Source organism: Anolis sagrei, chromosome 4 (genome assembly GCF_037176765.1).
Source record: "Anolis sagrei isolate rAnoSag1 chromosome 4, rAnoSag1.mat, whole genome shotgun sequence".
NCBI lineage: Eukaryota > Metazoa > Chordata > Lepidosauria > Squamata > Dactyloidae > Anolis > Anolis sagrei.
In genome coordinates, this window is record NC_090024.1 from 113936760 (window position 1) to 113963015 (window position 26256).

Here is a 26256-nt window from a genome sequence, read left to right on the forward strand (position 1 = left end):
GCAAATAACATCATGAAAAACTATGATGTTTACGGAACTCAGTAATAGTTCTGACACAGAACCCTTACATTTTTTCAAAACACTTAAGAATGAAAGTTCATTTTTGTTAAGACAAATGAAGCAGGTCTTTTGAGTCATGCACACCTCTAATATTTCTACTAGGGATGTGTGATCCATTTTAAAATGGTTCAAAAGTTATTACAAAACTGGGGGGCACTGGCATTTTATTTCTAAAGTGTTTGTAAAGTATAGTTAGTAGGGCTGGGCGGTTTCGTTTCGTTAATTCGTAATTCGTTAATAATTCGTTAATTTTTTTAACTACAAAACGATAACGAACCATTCTGGAGCAATTTTTTTAAAAAACGAATTTTTAAATAGTTTTGTAAATGCTTCGTATTCCATTATTGTATTCATTTCGTTATTGTTTTGAGGTCGTTTCGTTATTATTTCCGCATGTCTGGGGCAAGTTTTATGGTTGTTTTTTGTTTAATTAGTGAAAAAAATTATAATATCACACCAACAGTCAACAACAGAGGGAGAGGGAAGCTTCAGAAGTTTTTGGAGGTTTTTTAGCATATTTCGCGGTTGCGTCCGCCATTAACGAATCGATTCGTTATTGTTTCGGAAATCGATTCGTTAATGTTTTGTAATTTTTTTCACATTTACGAAATTTCGTAAATATCGAACTTTTTAAAAGGAAAAATTTGTAATTATTTTAAATAACGAAACGCAAAAACCCCCAAAAAACGAATCGATTTTAGAAACAAATTTTTCCGTTGTTACCCAGGCCTAATAGTTAGTGAAAGATTCATTACAATAACAAGAGTAATGACATTTCATTACTATTTCATTACAGTAATTGTGTATAAATTACTATAATTGGGGAAACTTTAGGGGCTCTTTTCATATTCAGCTCTCTCTGGCAGCTGTTAGGGAGGGATAAATCTCTCTCTCCACTACTCTGATTGTTGCTTTCTGATGCTGATGCATTCTGGGAAATGTAGTTTAGGCCAGGGCCTTTAGATTTCTCTGGCATAGATCTCCTCCCTTCCTAAACTACATTTCCCAGAGTTCTGTGCTGTTCCCAGCAAACACTGCTCTCTCCTTTTCCCACTCCCAATGCTGAGACTCAATTTAGAGAAAAAAGAAGGCAAGGCACTAAGACAGCCTTTTTGGCTTTGCTTTGCTTCCTTGTGCTGAAAAGGATACTGACTTTGAGAGCCTTCTGAGATTTACATAAACAGAAAAGTATGGGGTAAGTTTTGATTCTTAAATTTTTGGCACAGGCTACACCCATGTATCAGATATTGTGTTGTAAGTACAATTATGAGGCAAATGAATTATGAGGCAAATGAAAAAAGTGCACACCTCTAATTTACACATCTATACCACACACAAAAATGCAGGGGCCTCCAAGGTGGATGGAGGAGGTGAGAGTTGGGACTTGTAGTGTAAAGGGGACAAGGAGAGTGGGTATGGCGTCTGTGGTAGTGATGCCTATGGTGGTGGCCTCAGAAGATGTGGACTTAATAAGATCTGTAATTTTTTCATAAAGCAGCCTTTCTCCTGCCATTTCAATTCCATATTAAGGCTGGATCCAGTGAGGCAGCCACCATAAGAGCAACTTCTGCAACCTATATGAACGAGATACATTCAGACTATTGCATTCTGGCTAATGTATGTATTATTTGGATTTGAAATCAAGACTAGTATTTACCCAACTGCCAAGAAGTATTTGTTCAGCTGCCAAGGCAGAGAAATGGTATTCCTCAAGAGAATATAAACAACCCTTTTCCTGCTTTATTCCTGATGTGCTAAGTGAAGACTTAACTTTGACTAGTCTGACAAAATTCAAAAGGGATTTTCTCGCGATTTTCAAAGAGCTAAGCTCAGTTGAAAGAGGATTCAGTTCCCCACTCACCTATTTTAGCGTAAAAACACAATTCTGTTCGTAGCCTGCTACCATAAGTGGCTGCAATTTTTTTTGTCCCTATTCCTCTTGATTAAACCAAACACGTTGATATTTTTCCCTCCATTGTTACTTAAAGCTTCGGGGTTGTCTCTGCTTTTCTCCACAGGTACAGTGGCTATAGACTTGCAAGATACGGGATGCAGATCTCCAAGTGCAGCTACTTTAACCCTTCCTTCAGAAGCAGGCAAAGGGGGCAGAAGGCCAAGCATAGCACCTGTGTTGGAGCTTGCTGATTCTACAGCTCTTCATACCTGTGACCTCTTAAGTGACCAGTCAGAAGATGAAACAACTCCTTCAGATGAAGAAGTTTCAAATGGTTTAGAGTACGTACAGTTCAAATACCAAGTTTTGCATGTTTAAAAAGGCATAGAATGGGAATAAGGAAATTCATTGAATTGTGATGGAACTCATTAGAAGCACCTCATTAATACTTGCATCTCTACGAGCTTCTCAGGTGCTAAAGTGCTTTAATCAAGAAAAAAATGTAACTGAAAAGGAAAAACGAAGAAAATCCTGCTTTGATCTAGAGTTTGGAAAATTACTTTCAGGAAAAAGGAGTATAATGATATATTGAGCTGTTCTCTGGCACCCAGAGTATCATCGTACTATTGCTAAAATATGAATAGCTCCAGAATATTGTTGTATTCATTCTTCTTATAAATAACTTCCAAAACTTTCTTTGTAAAGCAGTATACGCTATACAATACATGTAATTTAAAAAGCTACAATTGTATGAGCATGTTTGGCATTATGAAACTTGTTGCACCCACCAAAAACATTCTACACTGCTCTATAATGCAATTGGAAACTATATTATATTTTATTTATTTTATTATTTATTTAGAACTTTTGTGTACCGGTCTTCCCACCTCCGTGGAGAGATTCAGGCCGGTTTCCAACAATAGTATCACAAACAATCATTTAAAAACATCACATTCTGTAATACACTAACACATTAAAATACCAAAAATACAATCATATAATTACAATGGCCAACTCGTCCCAATAAAATCGTTGTTCATCACCATCCATCCATATAGCCACGAGTTATCGACTCACTCATCAAATGCCAGTTTCCAGAGCAAGGTTTTCACCTGTTTTCTAAAAGTCAGGAGAGAAGGGGCAGTTCTAATCTCCAGTGGGAGGAAGTTCCAGAAGTGAGGAGCCACCACTGAGAAGGCCCTGTCCCTTGTCCCCACCAGGCACACTTGCAAGGATGGTGGGACCAAGAGCAGGGCCCCTCCAGACGATCTTAACAATCTTGATAGTTCATAGGTAAGTGGGCCAGAGCCGTTTAGGGATTTATAGGTTAACACCAGCACTTTGAATTGTGCTCAGAAGCTAATTGGCAGCCAGTGGAGCTGGTGCAACAGAGGAGTAGTATGCTCCCTGTACCCCGCTCCTGTTAGTAATCTGGCTGCCGCTCGTTGGACTAGTTGGAGCTTCCGGGCAGTCTTCAGAGGCAACCCCATGTAGAGAGCCTTGCAGTAATCTAAACGGGATGTAACCAGAGCGTGGACCACCGTGGCAAAGTCAGACTTCCCAAGGTACGGGCGCAGCTGGCGCACAAGTTTTAATTGTGCAAAAGCTCCCCTGACCACCTCCGAGACCTGGGGTTCCAGGCTCAGTGATGAGTCCAGGATCACTCCCAAGCTGTGAACCTGCGCCTTCAGGGGGAGTGTAATATGAGTCAGTGTAGACTCATATAATGAAGTTTGAAACTGCATTATTGGGCAGTGTAGATGGGGCCATAGACTTTGGTAACTGTTATTCAAATGAAAAAAAGCAATTATTTTTACAAACCAAGCAGAAGGGTACAGTCTTTATCAAGAGTAAGCTAACCGCCCAAAGTGCCAGAAGTCAATTAGATGAACAAGTCGATGATATTTATATAGCAACAAGGTCAAATACTTGATTATTTCTTCTCCAAGAATCCAAGAAAGATGGAATCAACAGATGTGATGAAGAGACAAATAGATCAAAGAGAGCAATGTGACCAGAGAAGATACAGTCTTTTGCAGCTATATGACAAATTCAGGTTACTATAAAGAGGCATTTCATGAGTTTATTTAAGAAAGAATCACAGTCCCTTGTTGCCCAGTATCAGAAGTCTTAATTGTGAAGCCATATCCTTAATTGGATTAACATTACACTCATTTGAGTGTAGTGATAGCAAAATCTTTGACCTGTTCAAACGTCTTGTAGGATTATTTATAACTCACAGCAACAATAACATCAATTATTTCTTGTCCTAGGTATTTGAAAGGCTATCCTCCTTACTCCCCTTATATAGGAAGCTCTCCCACCTTCTGCCATTTGCTTCATGAAAAAGTGCCCTTCTGCTGTCTAAGGCTAGATAAGGTAAAATTGTTGTTGATTCCTGCACTGCTGTTTCTCATTGTAGGTTTGGCACATGGAAGGATGGAAAGAATATAATTTTTTGACAAATTTTGGGTGTTCAGAAATCTAGATTATGAAAATTTCATACTTACCAGAATCTTCGCAGTTTTGGATTTATTTTCTGCAAAAACTGTGGTTATTTTGCACAGAAAACAGCCTTTTCTGCAAATAGATTGTCATTTCAGTATTAAAACATTTTTCATCATGTTGTTTGATATGCAGAGACGTATTTTTCATGTAAATAAACCATGTATGTTTTTATGCAGAAGAAATTCCTAATTACAGCAATATTTTGATCTGTCCTGAACTGCAAATAATGTTGAAAAGCTTTATAGCTTTCATAGATTTCCTCACTGTGGAAAGAAAATTGCTGAAATTACTCATTGTGATACCTAAAGCCATCTATCATATTTTCAAAACACAGTCGGATTTAGTTAATACATGGATGGGAGTTTGCCAAAAAATACCAGGTGCTGAAGTCTTTATTTCAGAGGAAGATTGGCAAAGCTGTCTCTGAGTATTTCTTGTCTAAAAATGCATAGGTCACCATAAGTCAACAGTATGTGTGTATACGAGGGGTATGGTCCGCTTGAACATAAGTACACAATGAAAGTTTATTTCAAAAAAGTAAATTTATTTTCAGAAAGTACATACTTCACTCTATTTTTTGACATAGTTGCCAAGTTTGTTCAAACACTTATCATCCCTCTGAACCAATTTTAAAATACCCTCTTCATAAAAACTTGCCGCCACCAAAAGCCACCAAATCGTCTGTAATCAAAGAAGGGTGACCGGAGCAATCCTCATGATGGACGTTGTCACGGCCATCTTTGAATTGTCATACCCACTTACACACTTTGCTTTCACTTATAACAGTATCGCTGTACACTTCACAAATCTGTCGATGAATTTCTGCAGCAGGCAGGTTCCTTGCTGACAAAAACCGTATCACTGAGCAAACCTCACATGCGGAGGGTGAGTTGATAGTCTTAAACATATTTAAAGCACAGAACAGAACCATACAGTTTAGCTACAGAGCGGAAACTGAGCATAGTTGTTCCCGAGGCATGCCGGTACACGACGCACATGCTCATTGCGGTATGCGCTCGAACTACTAGTGTCTACAACAAAACGGACCTTGCTTAAAAAATACCCCTCGTATGTGTGTGTGTGTATATATATATATATATATCAGATTTCAATATTAATATCAAAAATACATAGTATGATTTTACATAGGATTTGTGCTACATTAGAACAGTAAAGACAAATATCACTTAAGTAAAATAAACCTTAAATATTAAATAACCAGAAAAAATAAAATAAGGTGTAAACACTAAACTAATCTGGGAATTTGCTATTGCAACACAGCCAATGAAGTGGTTTAAAACCAGTATAAAAAAGGTTAGGACTATGTTTCAGTCTACTTGGAATACACAAAGCTCATTCCAGAAGCTTTAACCATACAACAATACATCCAATAAGAAATTTGATGAACAATTGCATCCCAAATATTGAGACAAGTTGTGGTATTTATTTATTTATTTATTTATTTATTATTCAAACTTATATGCCACCACTCCCCTGGGGCTCGGAACGGCTTACAAGAACAGGCTAAAATCTAACACAATTTAAAAACAATTTAAAACAATTTAAAAACAATTTAAAAACAACGGTGTTAGAGGTCAAAGGCCTGTCGAAACAGATATGTCTTACATGCCCTGCGGAAAGCTGATAGGTCCCGCAAGGCACGGGCTTCAGGTGGCAGAGTATTCTAGAGTGACGGTGCCACTGCTGTAAAGGCTCTGCGTCTGGTTGCTGTTAGACTCAAGGTCGTGACTCTGGGAATTTCCAATAAATCTTGGTCTTCAGAACAGAGGGATCTCTGGGGTTGGTAGGGGGTGAGGCGGTCCCTCAGGTACATCGGCCCCAGTAGATGCAAGGCCTTAAAGATGAGTACCATCACTTTGAAAGTGATCCGGTGCTCAATTGGTAACCAATGCAGCTGTAGTAAGATTGGTGTTATGTGGCATCTCATCAGAATTCCTGCAAGAAGCCGAGCAGCTGCATTTTGTACCAACTTGAGCTTCTGGATCACCGACAGAGGAAGGCCAATTTGTAGCTACCTGGGCTTAAATATAGTCGCGGATGTATTGTAGCCATTCCCAGAAATTATTTGTTATTCTTGTTTTTCTGAAGGAGGCAACTGAAATGTTGCCACAGAATTTTACGCAAGAGGAGCTTTCACTTCAAAATCATACTGTTGGGAGCAATAGATTCTTTAGAGAAGCTTCAGAGCTGTTTTCATTAGTTGCCAATGAGGCATAATAGTTATTTTCATTAGTTAGAATGTTTGCATATAGCTAAGAAAAAAATACTGTCCAAAAGCATTTTGCTGCTTTATGCAAAGAAGAATAGTGCATTCCCACCTTCGTTGAATGTTATTTTCTGTATTGACATCTCCTAGAAAACTTTGCATTTGTGTCCAGGATACGAAAAACTATCCTGTATCTCTGATAGATTTAATGATGTGATCCAGCCTCTCAGTCTTATTTTGTTCTGCTAGTCAACATGCATATAATACCCACAATGGAACAATGGATAGACTTACTCAAAGAATCACACAAAACAATGGAGGTGACCAAAAAACGGACTGGACAATTTTTTTAGATTTCATTAAAAAGGAAAATAAAGAGATCTATATTAGTGAATTATAAAAGAAACTCAAAGGAAATATCAATAAGAAACTGGAGATAAAAAAATAATAATAACCAGATCATTATTAAGTGTGAAGATTTTCAACTTGGGGAGACCTGGAAGTTTACTCTTGCTTTTATTTTCTTTTTTTCCTCCTTTTCTTTATTTTTTTTCTTTCTTTTCCTTCTTTTTTTCTTTTCTTTTTTTCTTTTTTCATTTTTTATCTCTTTCTATTTCTTCTCTGACTTTCCTTAATGGATTGTTCCTACTCTTTTTATGTAAAACAATGGAAAAATAAGCCGTGTATCTGTTTTTCTTTTTTAAGCTCCTACTCCTGAGGAGTAGGAGCTTAAAGATATATATGGAACATGCAATAAAGATATATATGGAACATGCATATAATTCCTGCAGCATATAATGTTTGTGTATAAGAAGTGTATTCTCATAACGGTAACCAGCTAGTTGATACTATATTGAGTCTTATATGAGTCTCTTCTCTGAATAGAAAACACTGTGCCTTGTTTTATTTACTGGTTTTAGGGATGCCAGCATAATTACTATGAAGATGCCAAAGCTTATGGATTCAAAAACAAAATCATTATTGTTGCTGCCGAGACTGCTGGGAATGGACTCTACAACTTTATTGTTCCTCTCAGGGCATATTACAGACCAAAGAAAGAGCTCAATCCTATAGTCTTGCTACTGGATAACCCGTAAGTGGGTTGTTTGTTTGTTTGTTTGAAATGCTTACTGCTGTGTCACACAGATTCAGAATTCACTCTCAGAATATGGCATGTTGTGGTGAACCAGTTCATTAAATTAGTGATTTTAAATTGGAAGCATTGTGGCATTAGATAGTTTGGGAAATAAGAACATCATGCCCCAAAGGAAAAATTCAACTACTATTTTCTTGGAGAAAATAGGAAAAGTGAAGCTCATTGTTATAGTGGTACATATATGAAGATCATTAGCATTAATTTACATTATTGGAAACTGCAAGATGTTATATTGCAACTTGAAAAATCATGCCTGATCCATCCTGTCTCTGGCTACATCCACAGATTCAAATAGAAGGTTTTCATTTTGCTTTCCTTTTTTACTTAGAAAAGTAAGCTACATGTTTGACACAATTGCATCGATTATTTATATTTCTACTGCTAAAAACTCAGTGGAACTCTTCTCCTGAATCTAATTTAATTCCTTTGATGTATTCCTATTGACATTATAACAAAGAGTAGCTTTCAAGATTTTCAAAAAGGAATACAAAATGAATGGTGATTAGAAAAGCAATGCTTAACCGGCATGGTTTCACTTCTTATTTGTGTAGCTCTGTAGCATCGACTTTCACTAACAGCTGACTATGATTTTCTGGATCCTTCTGTCTAGGGATCATTGTCATGAACGACTTTTCAATGATTTTGAAGCATAGGTTCTTCTTATTGCAATTTCCAGTGTGAGAAGGTATATCAGATTACAGAAAACATTAAGACAAAAAATGACATTGGACATACAGACATACAGATTCTATGCAACTACATTGGATTTACAATTACATTGGTTAACAAACAAACAAAGGGAAATTACATTTTCAGTCAATATTCACCCACATGTATAAGCATTCATCCACATGCATCCAAGTATTACCATATCCTTTTCTCCCTCCTTGGAGAAGCACCTGTAAGGCCAGACCCTGCTTTCCTGCAGCCTGCCAACTCATAGTTCCATAACTTCCATAATGCCAAAACTTCAAAACGCTGAGATACCAAAACTTCTTTCTCTAAGAACAATGCCAAGGACCAGATCTCTGTTTTCTATGCAGCAGAACCTGACTCCCTGCACAAAATCCAAGACTCCAAAAGCACACTTCTTCCTCTTCCCTTGAGAAAGAAGCCCCAAAGTGACCAGACTGCTCCCGTGCAGATCTTCCACTCTCCTAATATACCATCTCTCTCCTTCCATGGAGCAGAGCATGGCGGGTGGAACAGTGTCTGCCACGATTTGAGCATTATTAGACTGAGTCTTTTATAGCAATATTCTGTTGATGTAGTCCAAAAGTTGTAAATTAATGATATACGTCTTCCATCCTGGATCCATCTCTGTGTTGATCTTCTTGATTGGTATTGACAAACACAAGGCTTATGTTGACTTCCTTCTTAATATAAGGAAGGTTGCAATCACTGTCCCGTTCTTATCAGAGTTTACTCTTCAGATCTCATTAACAGGTTTTAATCACAAAGCAGCAAGCAGGTAGTTAGTCATTGCAGGCCTTAATATTATACTGGTGTTTCCAAAATTATTAACTCCATCCATACATCCTTCCATTCCTCCATTCATTCCCACACATCATATTAAATTCACATTTATCAAATTTTCACATTGAATTTCTTATTACATCATGATATATGAAATGATTTTGAAATATTGTTTTAACTTCAGCTTTCCATATTTCATGGGCATAATTCGATTCTAAATCCAGAGCGCCCTCTAGTGCTTGCAGTGAATTATAGTCTAATTTATTTTAGGGATATAATTTTTAAAACAGATCTTCTGCCAGAGCATTTTTAGTACACTTTATATATTTCCTCTGTGGCCATGTGTCTTCTCCCTTGCTATAATGGAAGGGATTTATGTCCTCACTGCACAAAAAATTAATGTGACAAAAACTTAAGATTTGTGATTATCACCAAATATAGCAAATTTGTTTTCTGAACATGAATTTTGGTTGTAAGAAACTTATAGTAGAAGATAAAACTGACTTAATACAATAAGAGTGCTAAACAAGATTTAGATATGCTCAAGCTTTATTACTTTCAAGAGGATTTATATCCAAGTAATTGTACATGAGACCATTTATATTATGAGCTTTGAAAACTTCATGGTAGATTTACTACTTCAGTAAACCCCAGGGAAGTGTGAACTATATGATAAAATGTTACACTCCAAAATTACTTCATCAGTACACTATTAATCTACAGTTCTCCATAATGCTGGATTATGACAGAGAAAAGTGGATTCCATAAAGTGTGCATAAAAGAGTGTCCATATTAATCAGTGAAATGTCACCAACAGCACAGGGATATTCTGTATTTCTGTGTTGTAATGCTTCTGATTTAGATACTGTTGTTTAAAATGTTCTTATGTGCATTAATTTAATAAATGAATAAAATCACAGATAATTGGATCCATACTTAATCATGATTATATAGACCCACTAAAAATCCATGGGCTTACACTAATCATGACTCATTGAGCTCACATGAATTTTGTTGGATCTGCTCTATGTATGACTAGGACAAATCAAATGTTTTCACTACTTATAACGGAATGAATCACTGTAAAGGAATGTATGAACCATTTATATGTTGTCTCAGAATGCACTTGTATTTCCAAAGTGGTTTAAGATGGTTTTTAAATTGATTTAGCATTGAATACTTGCCAAGTGCCACACCCCATTTGTGATGTTATCTTTCACTTTGTGATTCATCTGCTGCTTAGGCCAGATATGCATTTTCTGGATGCAATCTGTTGGTTTCCAATGGTTTACTACATGGTGGGCTCCATTGACAAGTAGGTAAAACAATCCTTGGAACACTAAGTATTGTAGTGTGGTGTGCAGTGCAGTGCTTTGTGTACATGTGTGTAATGCCAATGTGCATGTGTGTGATGCCATATTTAAAAGGTGACATCTTTGCATGCATATTTGTTATTTACCTTTCTGAACCCTTCAGCTTTGTGAATTTAGTAATAATAATAATGAACTTGTTTTTCATTATTACCTCTGAGATGTAAAAAGATTATATTATTTGGAACAAAGCCAGTAAAAAACAATCAGAAGTAGGCACAAGTCACATCCAAGCAGGACATTATTTTAAAGTCTGTACGTTTTATTCATGCAAGACTTAAAAGAGGATCATTTAATCACTAACAAATGAAGGGTTGGGCAAATCAATTTTAAATATGGAGTGGGATTGGCATCTGCATGGAAGGTAGCTAAAGAGAAGTTGTGCTGTCGCACGCTGGGCCTGTACATAAGACTGTAGACTGGACATAAATTCTGTGTGCCCAATGGGACGCCGGGGCTGCCTCAGATTAAAGGCCTTTGAATTTCCTTAAACAGAGTCTTTAGATTGCTTAAAGGTTCAACAAAGTTCTTTATTATTGAAATCAAACAGGCACTTCAACGCTTTCTTAATAGTCTATTGGCTCTCTCAATCTTGTCCACAGGGGACAGGCACTATCTTCATAACTGTATTTTAACTAATGGGGAAATCCTTAACCTCTAATCTGGGCAGTCTGTCTTTGCCTCTGTTGGCGTGGAGCCCCTACACCCGGTACCAACTGCTTCTGGCTTCCGCTAGTGACCCTTACCAAGCAGAGCTTTGTAGACTTCCAGGGGAAAAGAAGGTGTTCAGGTTTCAGTGATGGCTGGCTGAAGTGCTGTGGGACCGGATTCCCTCAGCAAAGGAGCTGTAAGGCTGTAAAATCCTCAGCAAAAGAGCTGTGCTGAGACTGTATCTCTCTGGCCAACCTATGGGGCTGTATTTCCCCGGCAAAGCTGTAAAAGACGAAGCTTTCTACAGGAGCTCCTTGTTTTATGTCCTGTATGAAAGGCTTCTCTGTGTGGACAGGTCCAAAATGGCTCCTATTCCCTCCAAAACCCAAAAAGGGGGCGGGACCAGGGAACTTAACGATAATTGACAGGTCATAGATCCAATAAATGCAAACTAAGGAAAGCCATCTAACTGCAAAGGCATAGAACTTTAAAATGCATGCAGCAATCAACAAATAGCAAGATAAGCTGGAGCTCCTGGTGCGGCTGTCCCAGAACAGAAATAAACTAGTCATAAGCTTTGAGATGTGGATGATACAAGATTTGATGAAATAGAATCACATCTGGGTTGTTGTAGGTTTTTTCAGGCTAAATGGCCATGGTCTAGAGGCATTCTCTCCTGACATTTCGCCTGCATTTTGTTTTCAGGTCCCAGTGATCTTTGAATTTCAGAACTTAGTGTTGGTATCTATTTTGCCAAAATGGCATCACTCACCATTGAGTCACACTTCTTATTACAAAAACCACTTAGGGATCTGAGGGAAAGGCCTTACAATCCTTGATGTGACAGATCATTTTAAATAGGAGTGTTAGTGTTCTGCATGCAAAAGTTATATTGGGTTGTTGTAGGTTTTTGCAGGCTGTATGGCCATGGTCTAGAGGCATTCTCTCCTACATTTTGCCTACATCTATGGCAAGCATCCTCAGAGGTAGTGAGGTCTGTTGGAACTAGGAAAAAGGGTTTATATATCTGTGGAATGACCAGGCTGAGACAAAGGAATCTTGTCTGCTGGAGCTAGGTGTGAATGTTTCAACTGACCACCTTGATTAGCATATAATGGCCTGACATTACCTAGAGCAAACTTTTGTTGAGAGTGATTAGAAACGTCAGGAGAGAATGACTCTAGACCATGGCCATATAGCCCGAAAAAACCTACAACAACCCAGTGATTCCGGCCATGACAGCCTTCGACAATACAGAATCACATCTCCTCTTCTGGGTCTGATATCTCCCTAGTTAATGTTAGAGGATCCAATCTTTTTATTTTTATTGTGTGTGTGTGTGTGTGTGTGTGTTGCATCCAGATTAATGTGAGTTTGAAGAAAAATATTTCCGTGGCCCCGCTGACTTCCTGAAAACATTATGCAAAGTGTCTGGGAACACTGCAGAATAGAGTGATGTATAATGTATAAGGAGTCCCTAAATGTCAGGCAGAGGGGCCTTCTACAAATAGAGCCCTTCTGTTCATGAAAGGCAAATCCTGAATCCAACTCATATTTATTTAGACAAAATCATGTCAATATGTTTTCTCTTTTTTGACCTCATTTCACCAGCTCCTTCACTGGCATATGTGCAGATATGAATACACACCATTAAAATGAATACAATTGTGACATCTTTGTCATTTTAACTGTTTAGCAGATGGTGCTGCCCAGGCACCCACCAAATGACTATGAAAGAGCTCATAATGGATGCCCTTCTAAAGTTGTTTAATTCATTGAAGCTGTCAAAAGAGAGTTCAAATGTAAAAAGAAAAGGGGTCCATAAAGCATTAGAGTGAGCTCCATCTTTATTGCCCATGTAATCCTTCAAGTCTAATAGCATATGGATCTGCTCTGTAAGAGTGAGGTCCCCATCCTACATAACTAGTGTCTTCTCACCAAACTAGTAGGATGTTTCCTACATTACCTAATAATAATAATAGCTTTATTTGTGTGCCCCACCTCCATCTCTTCAAAGGAACTCAGGGCAGCTTACATAGGGACAAGCCCAAGTTCAACATAATTAAAATATAACACAACGGAATTATTATTATTATTATTATTATTATTATTATTATTAAACTTTATTTGTACCCCGCTAGCATCTCCCGGAGGACTCGATGCAGCTTACATAGGCCGAGGCCTCAACACACAAGATAACAATACAATCTAAGCAAATCAAACAATTAAAAACAGAATAAAGCAAAATGAACAACAAGCAATAAACAATACACTAAAACACAATAAAACTGGGCCGGGCCAGAGTAATGGGTACAAGATTAAAAGTGCTGATGTGACAGGAGGTGTATATGAGGCTTCTAGGGCAAGTGCGATGTGCGATGTGCAGCAATCATTGGTTATAGTAAAGTGCTTATGGGACTTGGTAGTGGAGATTTCCTAATCTGGGAAGGCACATCGGAAAAGCCAGGTCTTCAAGTTCTTTCTGAAGACTGCCAATGTAGGGGCCTGTCTAAGATCTTTGGAGAGGGTGTTCCAGAGTCGGGGGGCCACCACGGAAAAGGCCCTGTTCCACGTCCCCACCAAGCACGCTTGTGACGCAGGTGGGATCACAAGCAGGGCCTCTCCAGATGACCGAAGTGAACATGTGGGTTCGTAGATAGAAATGCGGTCACGCAGGTAGGCTGGTCCCAAATCGTTCAGGGCTTTGTAGGTAAGCACCTGCACCTTAAATTGGGCTCGGAATATAAACGGCAGCCAGTGGAGCTCCTTGAACAGGAGGGTTGACCTCTCTCTGTAAGGGGCCCCAGTTAGCATCCTGGCTGCTGTTCGTTGGACCAGTTGGAACTTCCGAGCCTTCTTCAAGGGCAGCCCCACGTAGAGCGCATTGCAGTAGTCCAATCTGGAGGTGACCAAGGCATGGACCACTCTGGCCAGATCCGCCTTCTCAAGGTACGGTCGCACTTGGCGCACAAGTCTCAGGAATTCATAAAAATAATTTCAGTAGTATAAAAATAAAACACATAATACAATATATTGCCTACAACTATCCTGCCCAATAACTCTACAAAGATAAACCTAACTGTGACTAACTCTGGTACATACCATTCACTCCCAAAGTTCACATACATATATAGATGTGTTGGGTTAATAGAGAACTGGGAAAGTGGCAATAGCTGATAGATTTAGGGCCCTTTAAGACAGGATTAATAAAAAAAGAAACCAAAATGTTAAATCCCGATTCCTTTTGATATTTCGGCCATACAGCTTTCTTCCCCTTGGAGAAAACTCTTGATGAGACATTTTGACACATCTGGAGCTTTCTCTGACACAGACAGGTCCTTCTGGTAAGTTTAGAGGGGAAGCGGGGGGAGGGAGGTGACATCCCATTCCTTTAGGCTCTTAGAGCCTGAAGAACCTGGATAGTAATGGGGATTGGCCCTCAGGATCACGGAAGACCTTACAGATCCAGAACTTTTAAGGTGTTACTTTTTTTAAAAATGGAGTACATTGGGAAATCCCAGTTTACTCATTTAAGGGACTGTTTGGATGTGACTCAGGTTAACCTAAGGCATTGTCTGGACACCTCAAGTTATTCCAGAATGCATTATGGGTTTTGGGTCTGTCTGGAATGGCCCTTAGAGATTGAATTGATCTAGAATAATTCTTGAACAGTTCCATAAATAGCATGTGCATGTGTGTGTGTGTGTGTGTGTGTGTATATATATATATATAGGAGCCCCCAGTGGTGCAGTGGGTTAAAGCACTGAGCTGCTGAGCTTGTTGATTGAAAGGTCGCAGGTTCGATTCCGGGGAGCGGCGTGAGCTTCCGCTGTCAGTCCTAGCTTCTGCCAACCTAGCAGTTCGAAAACATGCAAATGTGAGTAGATCAATAGGTACCGCTCCGGCGGGAAAGTAACGGCGCTCCATGCAGTCATGCTGGCCACATGACCTTGGAGGTGTCTACAGACAACGCTGGCTCTTCGGCTTAGAAATGGAGATGAGCACCACACCCCAGAGTCAGACATGACTGGACTTAGTGTCAGGGGACTACCTTTACCTTTACCTTTACCTTTACTTATATATATATATATATATATATATATATATATATATATAGTCTATTCCAACATTCCATGCTAGTGGCAAGTGTCCTAACAGCAAGTAGTACAGATAAAAGTCTCATGCTGTCTTACCAATAGCCACATGTACACTGTTTTTCTTACTTCTTTTGTCAATCCTGGTCTAACTGGAATAGGATTTGGCAAAGACTCAGCTCAGGGGAAGTATCTTTGTCTCTAGCATGAACTTAAAATTATAAATTCCTTCCATGATCCACTCCATAGGCCATTCTACTAGTTGATTCAGCTGCTTGGCTCCCAGGATGTCATTGTCTTATGGTATAATTTATCAATGAATTAATTTCAAGACAGACCGCCTTTTCTGTTGCTTCTCCTTTCCTGTAATTAAAAACGAATAAACCTGTAGACCCTAAAAGAATGCAATGATTGTTTAGATAGGGTAGGGATGAAAAAGGGGGAAAGTTGGCTTTGTAATGTTCATCTGTTCCAATAGTATTAAGCCTGCCTGTCTAATGTTGTCACTTAATTGTTTGTATAACAGATAACTGTGTTTACACAGTAACCTAATTACATTTGAATTTGAAGTAGGAACAACTTTTGTTATCTGCCCAGTAAGCTTCTCACCTAATTATCAGTAAATCTTTATTGTTCCAGCCATACATCACTATAGCAAATAACCTAATTGTAAATATGCCAGTGCCGTTTTATGGATTTGATGTCTGAAGAATCCATGCACATTCTGGAACATATTTTGATTTGCATTCTAGAATATCCCATTTAAAGAAGACTTTATTTTTAGTCCATTTTTTTCAAGATTTTTCAAGAGATACAAAACATTTCTATGTGACAAATTCCAAAATTGGGTTGTTGTAGGTTTTTTGGGCTGTATGGCCATGTTCTAGAAGCATTCTTTCCTGATGTTTCACCTGCATCTATGGCAAGCATCCTCAGAGGTTTGGAGGCTTGTTGGAAACTAGGAAAATTGGGTTTATATATCTGTGGAATGTCCAGGGTGGGAGAAAGAACACTTGTCTGTTGGAGCTAAGCGTGAATGTTTCAATTGGCCACTTTGATTAGCATTTGCTGGACTAAGTTCTTTCTCCCACCCTGGACCTTCCACAGATATATAAATCCAATTTTCCTAGTTTCCAACAAACCTCACCTGTTTTTATATCTTATCTTATTTTCATTTTTATTTATTATATTATTATTATATTTTTATTTTATTATTTTATTACATTATATTCTACACTATTCTATTTTTTGAGCCCCAGTTTCCTATCCCTGAAGGGTGGGCAAAGCTTGGGTGCAGGTCGAAAAAGGGCTAGAAAAAATGCCAAGAATTGTCGAAGTCTTTCATGGCTGTAATCACTGGGTTGTTGTAGGTTTTTCCGAGCTATATGGCCATGTTCTAGAGGCATATTTTCTCCTGACATTTCACCTGCATCTATGGCAAGCATCCTCAGAGGTAGTGAGGACCTCACTACCTCTGAGGATGCTTGCCACAGATGCAGGCAAAATGTCAGGAGAGAATGCTTCTAGATCATGGCCATGCGCCTGAAAAACCTACAACAACCAGTTATTCCGGCCATGAAAACCTTCGACAATACACTTACAAAATTATAATGCATATAGATATGTTATAACATCAGTCTTACACTATTGTGTGGAAAGTATCTACGCCATCATAAAATCATGACTCTGATACAAAGAAAAAGATACTAAAAATAAACATTTTTAAACATAAGTGAGTGGGAGAAAATAGTGTGTGGACTGACCTAAAATCCTTCCATTAATAGAGGTATTTACTTTATATCTCTGCATTTCAGTACTCTATGCTTCATGGATGAGGCACTGCCAATTTTTACACATTAAAAACGATCATGTAAAATGTTAAGATATGTGCAATGCGCATAGGAATTCATTTTTTTCAAATTATAATGTGGCCCTCCAATAGTTTGAGGGACTGTGACCTGGCCCTCTGTTTAAAAAGTTGAGGACCTCTGGTCTAAGGGTCATTCCTACCAAATTCAATAGGAATACAGTAAACATTTACACTGTTTGTTAATTTATTAATAAATGGATTATTATTTCTGAGGTGGAAGTACATGAGCTTTTTGGGACAGAATGTGCATTCCTGCGATTGACTCTTATTCATCATTGTTAAGATAGAAACAGACTGATATTTGTGTTATCATGCGTTTGTAAAGTTCATGATAACTAGGTACATGGTAGCCATTTTGAAAACCAGTTGAAAACTGTAAACTTATAAATTCACCTCAAGGGTTCTACATTCCTAAGTGTTGTATTTTATAATCATGTGAAACATCATTACATGGTTAATAAGGAATTACATATTTTTTTGGCATCACTTAACTTTTTGTCCTCTTTACAAAAGCCTAGATGATTTGCTAAGATGTGGTGTGACCTTTGCTGCCAACATGGTCGTAGTGGACAAAGAAAGTACTATGAGTGCTGAAGAAGACTACATGGCAGATGCTAAGACTATTGTAAATGTACAAACCCTCTTCAGGTATGTAGTAGTGCAACTTCTCTGTTCTCTGTGTTTTTTTACTATGCTGTATTGCATAGATTCTTGCTATAGTGGCAAAATCAGTGATCTATGACATTGTTTAAAATACCTCTCTAAAAGAAACAACCTACTTAATAGCTGATATCTGTTAGCAATATACAAAAGCAAAAATCCAGCATATATCTGCATATTTATTATTTATTATTATTTATTTACCTTACTTATATACTGCTGTTCTCAGCCCGAAGGCGACTCACAGCGGTTCACAACAAATACGAACAGCAAAAATTCAGTGCTACAGTATAAAAACAGTTAACAACCTAACACATTACACAATTAATAAACAGTTACTACAATACCCATTCACTGTCGTCTCATCATCAAAAACATGTTCCAGATTCGTCATCCATTGTTCCATTCCAGTGTTCATTAACCAATCGTTGCACTAATTTTTCGAACGCCTGCTCAAACAGCCAGGTCTTCACTTTTTTGCGGAATACCATATTTTGTTTTGACCATTGTGAAAGCTAATATTCTCTTCCATCTTCTGCAATGATCAAATTCATTGTGACAATTCCCTCCTCTGTGGACATTCATTGTCTGGTGGGTATGTGAAGGATAGGAGAAGCATTTGTCTGTGTCCTCATAGCTAGACATACTACATCATCAGACGCGCTGATTTGCTCATCGTATACTGCTTCGTCTCCACTTTAAGTGTCATGAATGACTTTTCAATAACATTAAAGCATAGCTTCTTTGCATTGCAATTTCCAGTGTGAGAGGGTATATCAGATTACAGAAAAATATTTAGACAAAGAATGGCATTGGACATACAGACATATGGAGTATTTGCAACTACATTGGATGTACAACAACTTATAGTACACTGGACTAACAAACAGACAAAGGGGAATTACATTTTCACTCAGCATTCACGCCACATGTATACGCATTCATCCTCAGGCATTCAAATATTACCATATCATTTTCTCCCTCCTTGGAGAAGCACCGGTTAGGTCAGACCCTACTTTCCTGCAGCCTGTCAACATACAGTTCAAAAACTTCCATAATTTTAAAATGCCAAAACTTCTTCCCTAAGTGCAATGCCAAGGACCAGATTTCTGTTTTCTATACAGCAGAACCTGACTCCCTGCACAAAATCTAAGATTCCAAAAGCACACATCTTCCTCTTCCCTTGAGAAAGAAGCCCAAAGTGACCAGACTGCTCCCTTATAAATCTGCCACTCCATGGTACTCTATCTCTCTCCTTCCCATGGAGCAGAGCATGGCGGGTGGAAAAGACTCCTCAGGTCTGCCACACTTTGAGCATTATTAGACTGAGTTTTTATAGGAATATTCCACTGATGTAGTCCCAAAGTTGTGAATTAATGATAGACATAGAATCATAGAATCATAGAATCAAAGATTTGGAAGACACCTTATGGGCCATCCAGTCCAACCCCCTGCCAAGAAGCAGGAATATTGCATTCAAATCACCCTTGACAGATGGCCATCCAGCCTCTGTTTAAAAGCTTCCAAAGAAGGAGCCTCCACCACACTCCGGGGCAGAGAGTTCCACTGCTGAACGGCTCTCACAGTCAGGAAGTTCTTCCTTATGTTCAGATGGAATCTCTTTTCTTGTAGTTTGAAGCCATTGTTTCGCATCCTAGTCTCCAGGGAAGCAGAAAACAAGCTTGCTCTCTCCTCCCTGTGGCTTCCTCTCACATATTTATACATGGTATCATATCTCCTCTCAGCCTTCTCTTCTTCAGGCTAAACATGCCCAGCTCCTTAAGCCACTCCTCATAGGGCTTGTTCTCCAGATCCTTAATCATTTTAGTCGCCCTCCTCTGGACGCATTCCAGCTTGTCAGTATCTCAAAATTGTGGTGCCCAGAATTGGACACAATATTCCAGGTGTGGTCTAACCAAAGCAGAATAGAGGGGTAGCATTACTTCCCTAGATCTAGACACTATGTTCCTATTGATGCAGGCCAAACTCCATTGGCTTTTTTTGCCGCCACATCACATTGTTGGCTCATGTTTAACTTGTTGTCCACGAGGACTCCAAGATCTTTTTCACATGTACTGCTCTCGAGCCAGGCCTCCCCCATTTTGTATCTTTGCATTTCATTTTCCTGCCAAAGTGGAGTATCTTACATTTGTCCCTGTTGAACTTCATTTTGTTAGTTTTGGCCCATCTCTCTAATCTGTCAAGATCATTTTGAATTCTGCTCTTGTCCTCTGGAGTATTGGCTATCCGTCGCAATTTGGTGTCGTCTGCAAACTTGATGATCATGCCTTCTAGGCTCTTGGCTCCTGGCTCCATCTCAGTTTCCTGGCCAGATGTTGATTCTTCGTGATTGGTGTTGACAAACACAAGGCTTGTGTTGATTTCCTTCTTAACATTGTAAACATTTCTGTTATCACTGTCTCACTTCTTATCAGCGTTACTCTTCAGTTCTTATTAGCATTTTTTAATTACAGTCCATCAAGCAGGTAGTTAGTCATTGCAGGCCTTAATATTGTACTGGTTCATATTTTAGATAGAGTCATGTTAGAGGAGGGCTCATTTCTATTTTATCAGGTGTAGGGTTATGTAGCTGATATATACCGAAATTAAACAACTTCATTTTGTTTTCAGGCCCCAGTAATCTTTGAATTTCAGATCTGAGTGTTGGTGTCTATTTTGCCAAAGTGGCATCACTCACCATTGAGTCACACTTCTTATTACAAAAACCACCTAGGGATCTGAGGGAAAGGCCTTACCACCCTTGATGTGGCAGATCATTTTAAATAGGAGTGTTAGTGTTCTGCATACAAAAGTTATATTGCTGTAGATAGCAAAATATGTGCACACTTTCCACAAAATCCTTTATGGACCTGATTATAGAATCATGGAATCATAGTTGGAAGAGACCACAAGGGCCATCAAGGCCAACAGTTTGCCATGCAGGGACACACAATCGTTATTATAACTTGTTATGAACACATTGTAGTTAGCTGGGCTTTAGTTACGGCACACACTCACTAGATGGCAGGCTTTTCCTATGTCTTTAATATTAGAACTCTTATGATCTGTATTAACACAAACACAAGAGCATTAAAAAAAATTAATAAACATTTTATTCATTTTTTGGAAGAAATAAAAGAATTATCACAGAAAAATATGTTTAGTCAAACAAATTTAAGGAATTGGATGAACAGTTGTATGTAAAATATTTTGATTTTGTGAAATAGATGAACATGAAAAGCAGACTCCGAATTGTTCAGCCAGGCCAAACCCAGGTCAGCCTTGGTGGATGGTCACCCTTAACTTTTCTGTCATTTGTCACCACAGCAGTTCTTGGCATTGTTTGACACCCTTACTGATGCTACAACATTTAAAAAATTGATTATTGTGCATATTTACAAGTATTCCTTCTTAAATAAAATACCCCCGGGAAACTGAGTCAATATGAGTGCTTGTGTCCTTTATTGATGGCAATCTGCTCAAATTTGCTACTGTAAAGGTTTAAGCATTTCTAATGTTCAAATATCAGAGAACATGCATTCAAGTGCTTCTTCTCTTAACACATATATGGTGCATGTTTTGTGTTGTAATCCTATACATGGTTTCACAAAAGTCAGCACTACTGAGTTCAGTGGGACTTATTTTCAAGTAAGTAGATGTCTAAATGTAATTAATTGCTTTGGGAGGTTACTACGTAAAAGCAAGGCAAAGAGCAAGACCACAACAGAGGCAGTATCTATAGTGAGACAAATAACACAATAACAGAGTCTGCAGCCATAATATGCTTTCGTAGCATTTCCACTTTCCACATTCCACAAGAGTGCGCCCTTGGCTAATATAAGAAATGTTATATTGAGTTAGCGAGATGGGGATGTTTTTGGTATCGTTATGTGCTTTCTGAAGCTGTGTATTGAAAGAATTATTTTTATTGTTATTAAGGTCCTGTACAATGGAGAACACTGCGTTGCAACATTTGCATTATCCTGATAAGTTGAGTTGCTAGATTAGTTTGGAGGGGCCAACTGTGGGAGGTAGGAGCACACATTAGCCCCCAGGAGACCTTGAAGGGCTACACAGAAATAGTACATGAACAACCCTAGAAATAGTATTTTGCCTGAAAGTGTCACAGAGGGCCAGATAGGCCCAAAATGTGGGATCTGTCTCGGTTTTACCAGAGGTGTCCAAATGATGCCTATGGTAAAAGCGAATTAATGCAGAGCAAACTGGGCTTTCCCTGGTTTACTCCACATTAATTGAACTCCTAATTAAATCCAGATCTTTATGAAAGATCCAGGCCGAATGAGGTTCTGGGCTTATGGGATCTGACTCCTGGGACTGCTTCGACAGTCCTGGGGATGAGTCCCCACAGTCATGCTGCTTCTTCGGGCTTTTCAAATCCCAGAGGAATGGGATGGCACCAACCTCCTTGCCCCAGCCCCCAATTTACCCCCTGTAACTTACTGAAAAGGGTTCCTGGCTACCATGGAACTTCTCCTTGCATTCACCGGAGCGTCATACAGGGAGCATACCACCCCTCTGTTATGTCAGCTCCACTGGCTGCCGATCCAGTTCCGAACCCAATTCAAAGTGCTAATTTTGACCTATAAAACCCTATACGGCTCCGGCCCAGTGTACCTTCTCCGAACGTATCTCCTTCTATGTCTCACCTCAGAGTTTAAGATCTTTGGGGGAGGCCCTGCTCTCAGCCCCGCCTCTATCACAAGTGAGGCTGGTGGGGATGAGGGACAGGGCCATCTCAGTAGTGGCCCCTCGCCTGTGGAATTCACTCCCCGGGGAAATTAGGTCATCAACATCCCTCCTCTCCTTCAGAAGGAAGCTGAAAACATGGATATGGGACCAGGCCTTTGGGTAATCTGGCAGACTGACAAGATAATGATGACCAGAAACTGGTAATGCTGAATGGACTTATGGATATTAGAACTTGGTGAACATTGGCCACCAGATTGGCCTTTAATTGCTTAATTGTTATTGTTTTAATTGATTGTTTTAACTACGGTGGTTATTGCTGTTATGTAATTTATTTGTTGAATTGTTAGCATCGAATTGTGCCGGTGTAAGCTGCCCTGAGTCCCCCCTCGGGGGTTGAGAAGGGCGGGGTAGAAGTGACCGAAATAAATAAATAAATAAATTGTGGCACAAGAAAATGCTGTGTGAGGAGATGGGGGTGCAGAGGGATTTTCCTTATCACCCCCCCCACCATCTCTTCAGGCATCATATTCTCACACCACGAGTATGCAAGGAGAGGCTCCATGGAAGCCAGGGATGCTTTTCCATACATTTTAGGAGGTAAATCAGGAGCTTTGGGGTGCCGTCATGCTATCCTGATATACCCACTCCCTCTATATCTTTGCTGAATGCTTGTCTTGTTTTATATAGGAACATATTTCCTTTTGCCAAACACTGCCATTGCAACTAATTAAATATTTTGAGCTATAAATAATTAGGTTCAGCAAATGTTATCAGGTTTTATCTTCCACAGCTGATCTTACTTGAGGAATAACATCATTATCTCTTTATGAAAATATTTAGGTTGTTCTCCAGTCTAAGCATAATCACGGAATTAACGCACCCAGCCAACATGAGATTCATGCAATTCCGGGCAAAAGACTGCTATTCACTCGCTCTGTCAAAATTGGAGAAGGTAGGAAAATAACATCTGGTTTATGCCAATCAGGATTATGAAAATAAATGTGACACAAAGAGAAGTATTTATACGTTAAATAAAAAACAATGTAATATTGACACTAAATTTGCAAATTTATCAAATACTGAGTCAATATGAGTGCTTGTGTCCTGTAACCGCCATGCGTTGCTGTGGCCAACTTTCCCTCTTTCTCTCCTTCTTTCCCTCCTTCCTTCACTCCCTCTTTCCTTCCTTCTGTATCTCTTTCCTTCCTTCCTCCTTTTTCTTTCTCTTCTGCTGTCTCTCTTTTCTTCCTTCTCTCTTTCCTTCCCTCCCTCTTTCTCTACATCTTCCCCCTTCCTTTGCTCCCTTTCCTTACTTCTTTCCTTTTTTCTTTCCTTCTCTCCTTCCTTCTTTCTCCAACTTTCCTTCCTTCCCCCTTTTTCTTTCCCTCCCTCTTTCTCTCCTTTCTTCCTTCTCTACCTCTTTCCTTCCTTCTCTCTTTGCTTGCATGCTTCCTTCTCCCTTTCCTTCTTTCTTTCTTTCCCTCCCTCTTTCTTTTCTTTCTTTTCTTTCTTTTTTTCTCCCCTTCCCTCCCTCTTTCTTCCTTTTTTCTGTATTGTCATGTAGCTTTTCATCATTTAGCTTTTTGGGGCTTTTTAAGTCCCTTCTGCTGTGCTTTTCTATGTTTTTATGAGTGAAGGACATACATTGGGTTGTTAGGTGTCTTGTGTCCAAATTTGGTGTCAATTCTCCCAGTGGTTTTTGAGTTCTGTTGATCCCACAAACGAACATTACATTTTTATTTATATAGATTCCAATTTCTGGAATTTAAAATTTCTGGTGAAATATTAAATGAAATAATTCAAAATTCGTCTACTTTTGACTCACTAGAATCTCTTCGATTTTTTTTAGAGATCAGTACATTCTGGGTTGAAACTTTTAGACCTGTAATTAGCCTAGTATACATTACCACACAAACCTATCAGTGGTTTTCTGTATTCTGAAGAAAGTTGATATCTTCTCAGATAAAACATTAGTAATCAATTTTCCTTGAATGACAAGTTATATATCATTCCATTGATCTTCCACTGAAGCATTAACTCATGAAAATGGTGGAATTTTATTGGACAAGCTTTTAGATCATAGCTGTAATGACAGAGCACCTCATATGATCTGAGTATGCACTTTAGAAAGGTACCCAATCTACAGCGTCTGGGGATTAATTTCAAACAAAAATCACTACCGAGTCAAAGCAGAAAATGTTCTCCCTTAACATAAAAAGTCTGAAAAAATGATACTACAGTAGAGTCTGTATTGCTTATCCAACATTCACTCATCCAACATTCTGTATTATCCAACAAAGTCTGCCTCCTGCCTGGATCCATAGCATCATTTTTAGTACATTGCAATGTTTTGATGCTAAATTCTTAAATACAGTAATTACTACATAATGTTACCATGTATTGAACTGCTTTTTCTCTTGATTTATTGTAAAACATGATGTTTTGGTGCTTAATTAGTAAAATCATCATGTAATTTGACATTTAATAGGCTTTTCCTTAATCCCTCCTTATCATCCCACATTTTCGCTTATCCAACATTTTCTGGCCCATTTATGTTGGATAAACAAGACTCTACTTATATGAATGATTGTATTCATAGAATTCTGGAAATAGTATTTACATGAGTTATCTACCTGAGTCTTATCCATATACATACTGTATTTATGAAAATACCCATATACAAATAGACAGCTTAAACTGTGAATACACATTTAAGTCAGTTTGGCAATCTGTCCAAACTTACTTGAAAGTGAACGTGAGATAGTTTGATTTTTAAAAAATTGCTTTAAATACTAGTTACATTTTATAGGTTTTTAATGGACTTAACGGCTTTTCTTTAATTTCCGATTGTATGGGTTTTATACAAGCTTATATCAACTCTGTGATTAAACTATTCATATACACTTTTACATTTTGTGAATAGATGAGTGAGTGATCTTACCTACAGTTAGGAAATACATGGTGAATATTGAACAAATATTTGAACAGACAGAAAAGGCAAGATTTACTCCTTCCCTGTTGTATTCATGATAGTAAATGAAAATGTTTTTTTTTTTCCTGACAAGTCTTTGGCACATAAGCTGTCTCTGTTGAACAGAATCTAATTTATACTGGCTTTTGTTGTTGTTGCATTTTAATTGTCTTTAATTTATTTACTTCAATTTTCCCTTTTGATATTTGTGTTACAATTTTGTTTTTAAGTTTCTGGTTGTTGTTTTTTTGTTGTATTTTATCCTTGTTTGGGATAACCTGAGGACCTTTTAGCTCTCTTTCCATGTACCAATTTCCTTTGTCTATTAGTGGACACCTTAATATTCACCATTTAATGAGGGAAACTTAGTGCATTTCATAGAATCTGGTTTTGAAAGACACTCCTAGGATACAGATACATGTGGCATCTGGACCTGGAGTGGAGTACTCTAGATCAGTCCAAGGGAATCTGCATAGTTAGCTTTTGAGCTGGCTCAGTGTCAGGAGGATGTCCTCCTGAGAAAGGGAAGGACTCTATATGTCCTAGATCCATCCTTTCTATTCTCTGATAGCTCTGGTACTGTAGCCAGCATTAGTACTCGTGATAAGT

At 38.5% G+C, this 26256-nt stretch overlaps 1 protein-coding gene across 2 annotated transcripts in view; it reads left to right on the forward strand.

Annotated features, from left to right (window-relative positions):
- KCNT2 (potassium sodium-activated channel subfamily T member 2) overlaps nt 1-26256 on the forward strand; it is a 349979-nt gene that overhangs the window by 279356 nt on the left and 44367 nt on the right. The window contains exons 18-23 of one of the 2 annotated variants that reach the window (XM_067467600.1): nt 2079-2295; nt 4228-4333; nt 7610-7782; nt 10565-10636; nt 17820-17954; nt 23517-23628. In XM_067467600.1, the coding sequence (XP_067323701.1) occupies nt 2079-2295; nt 4228-4333; nt 7610-7782; nt 10565-10636; nt 17820-17954; nt 23517-23628 (815 nt within the window). The remainder of the gene's footprint in view (nt 1-2078; nt 2296-4227; nt 4334-7609; nt 7783-10564; nt 10637-17819; nt 17955-23516; nt 23629-26256) is intronic. The other variant, XM_067467601.1, reaches the window with a different exon arrangement.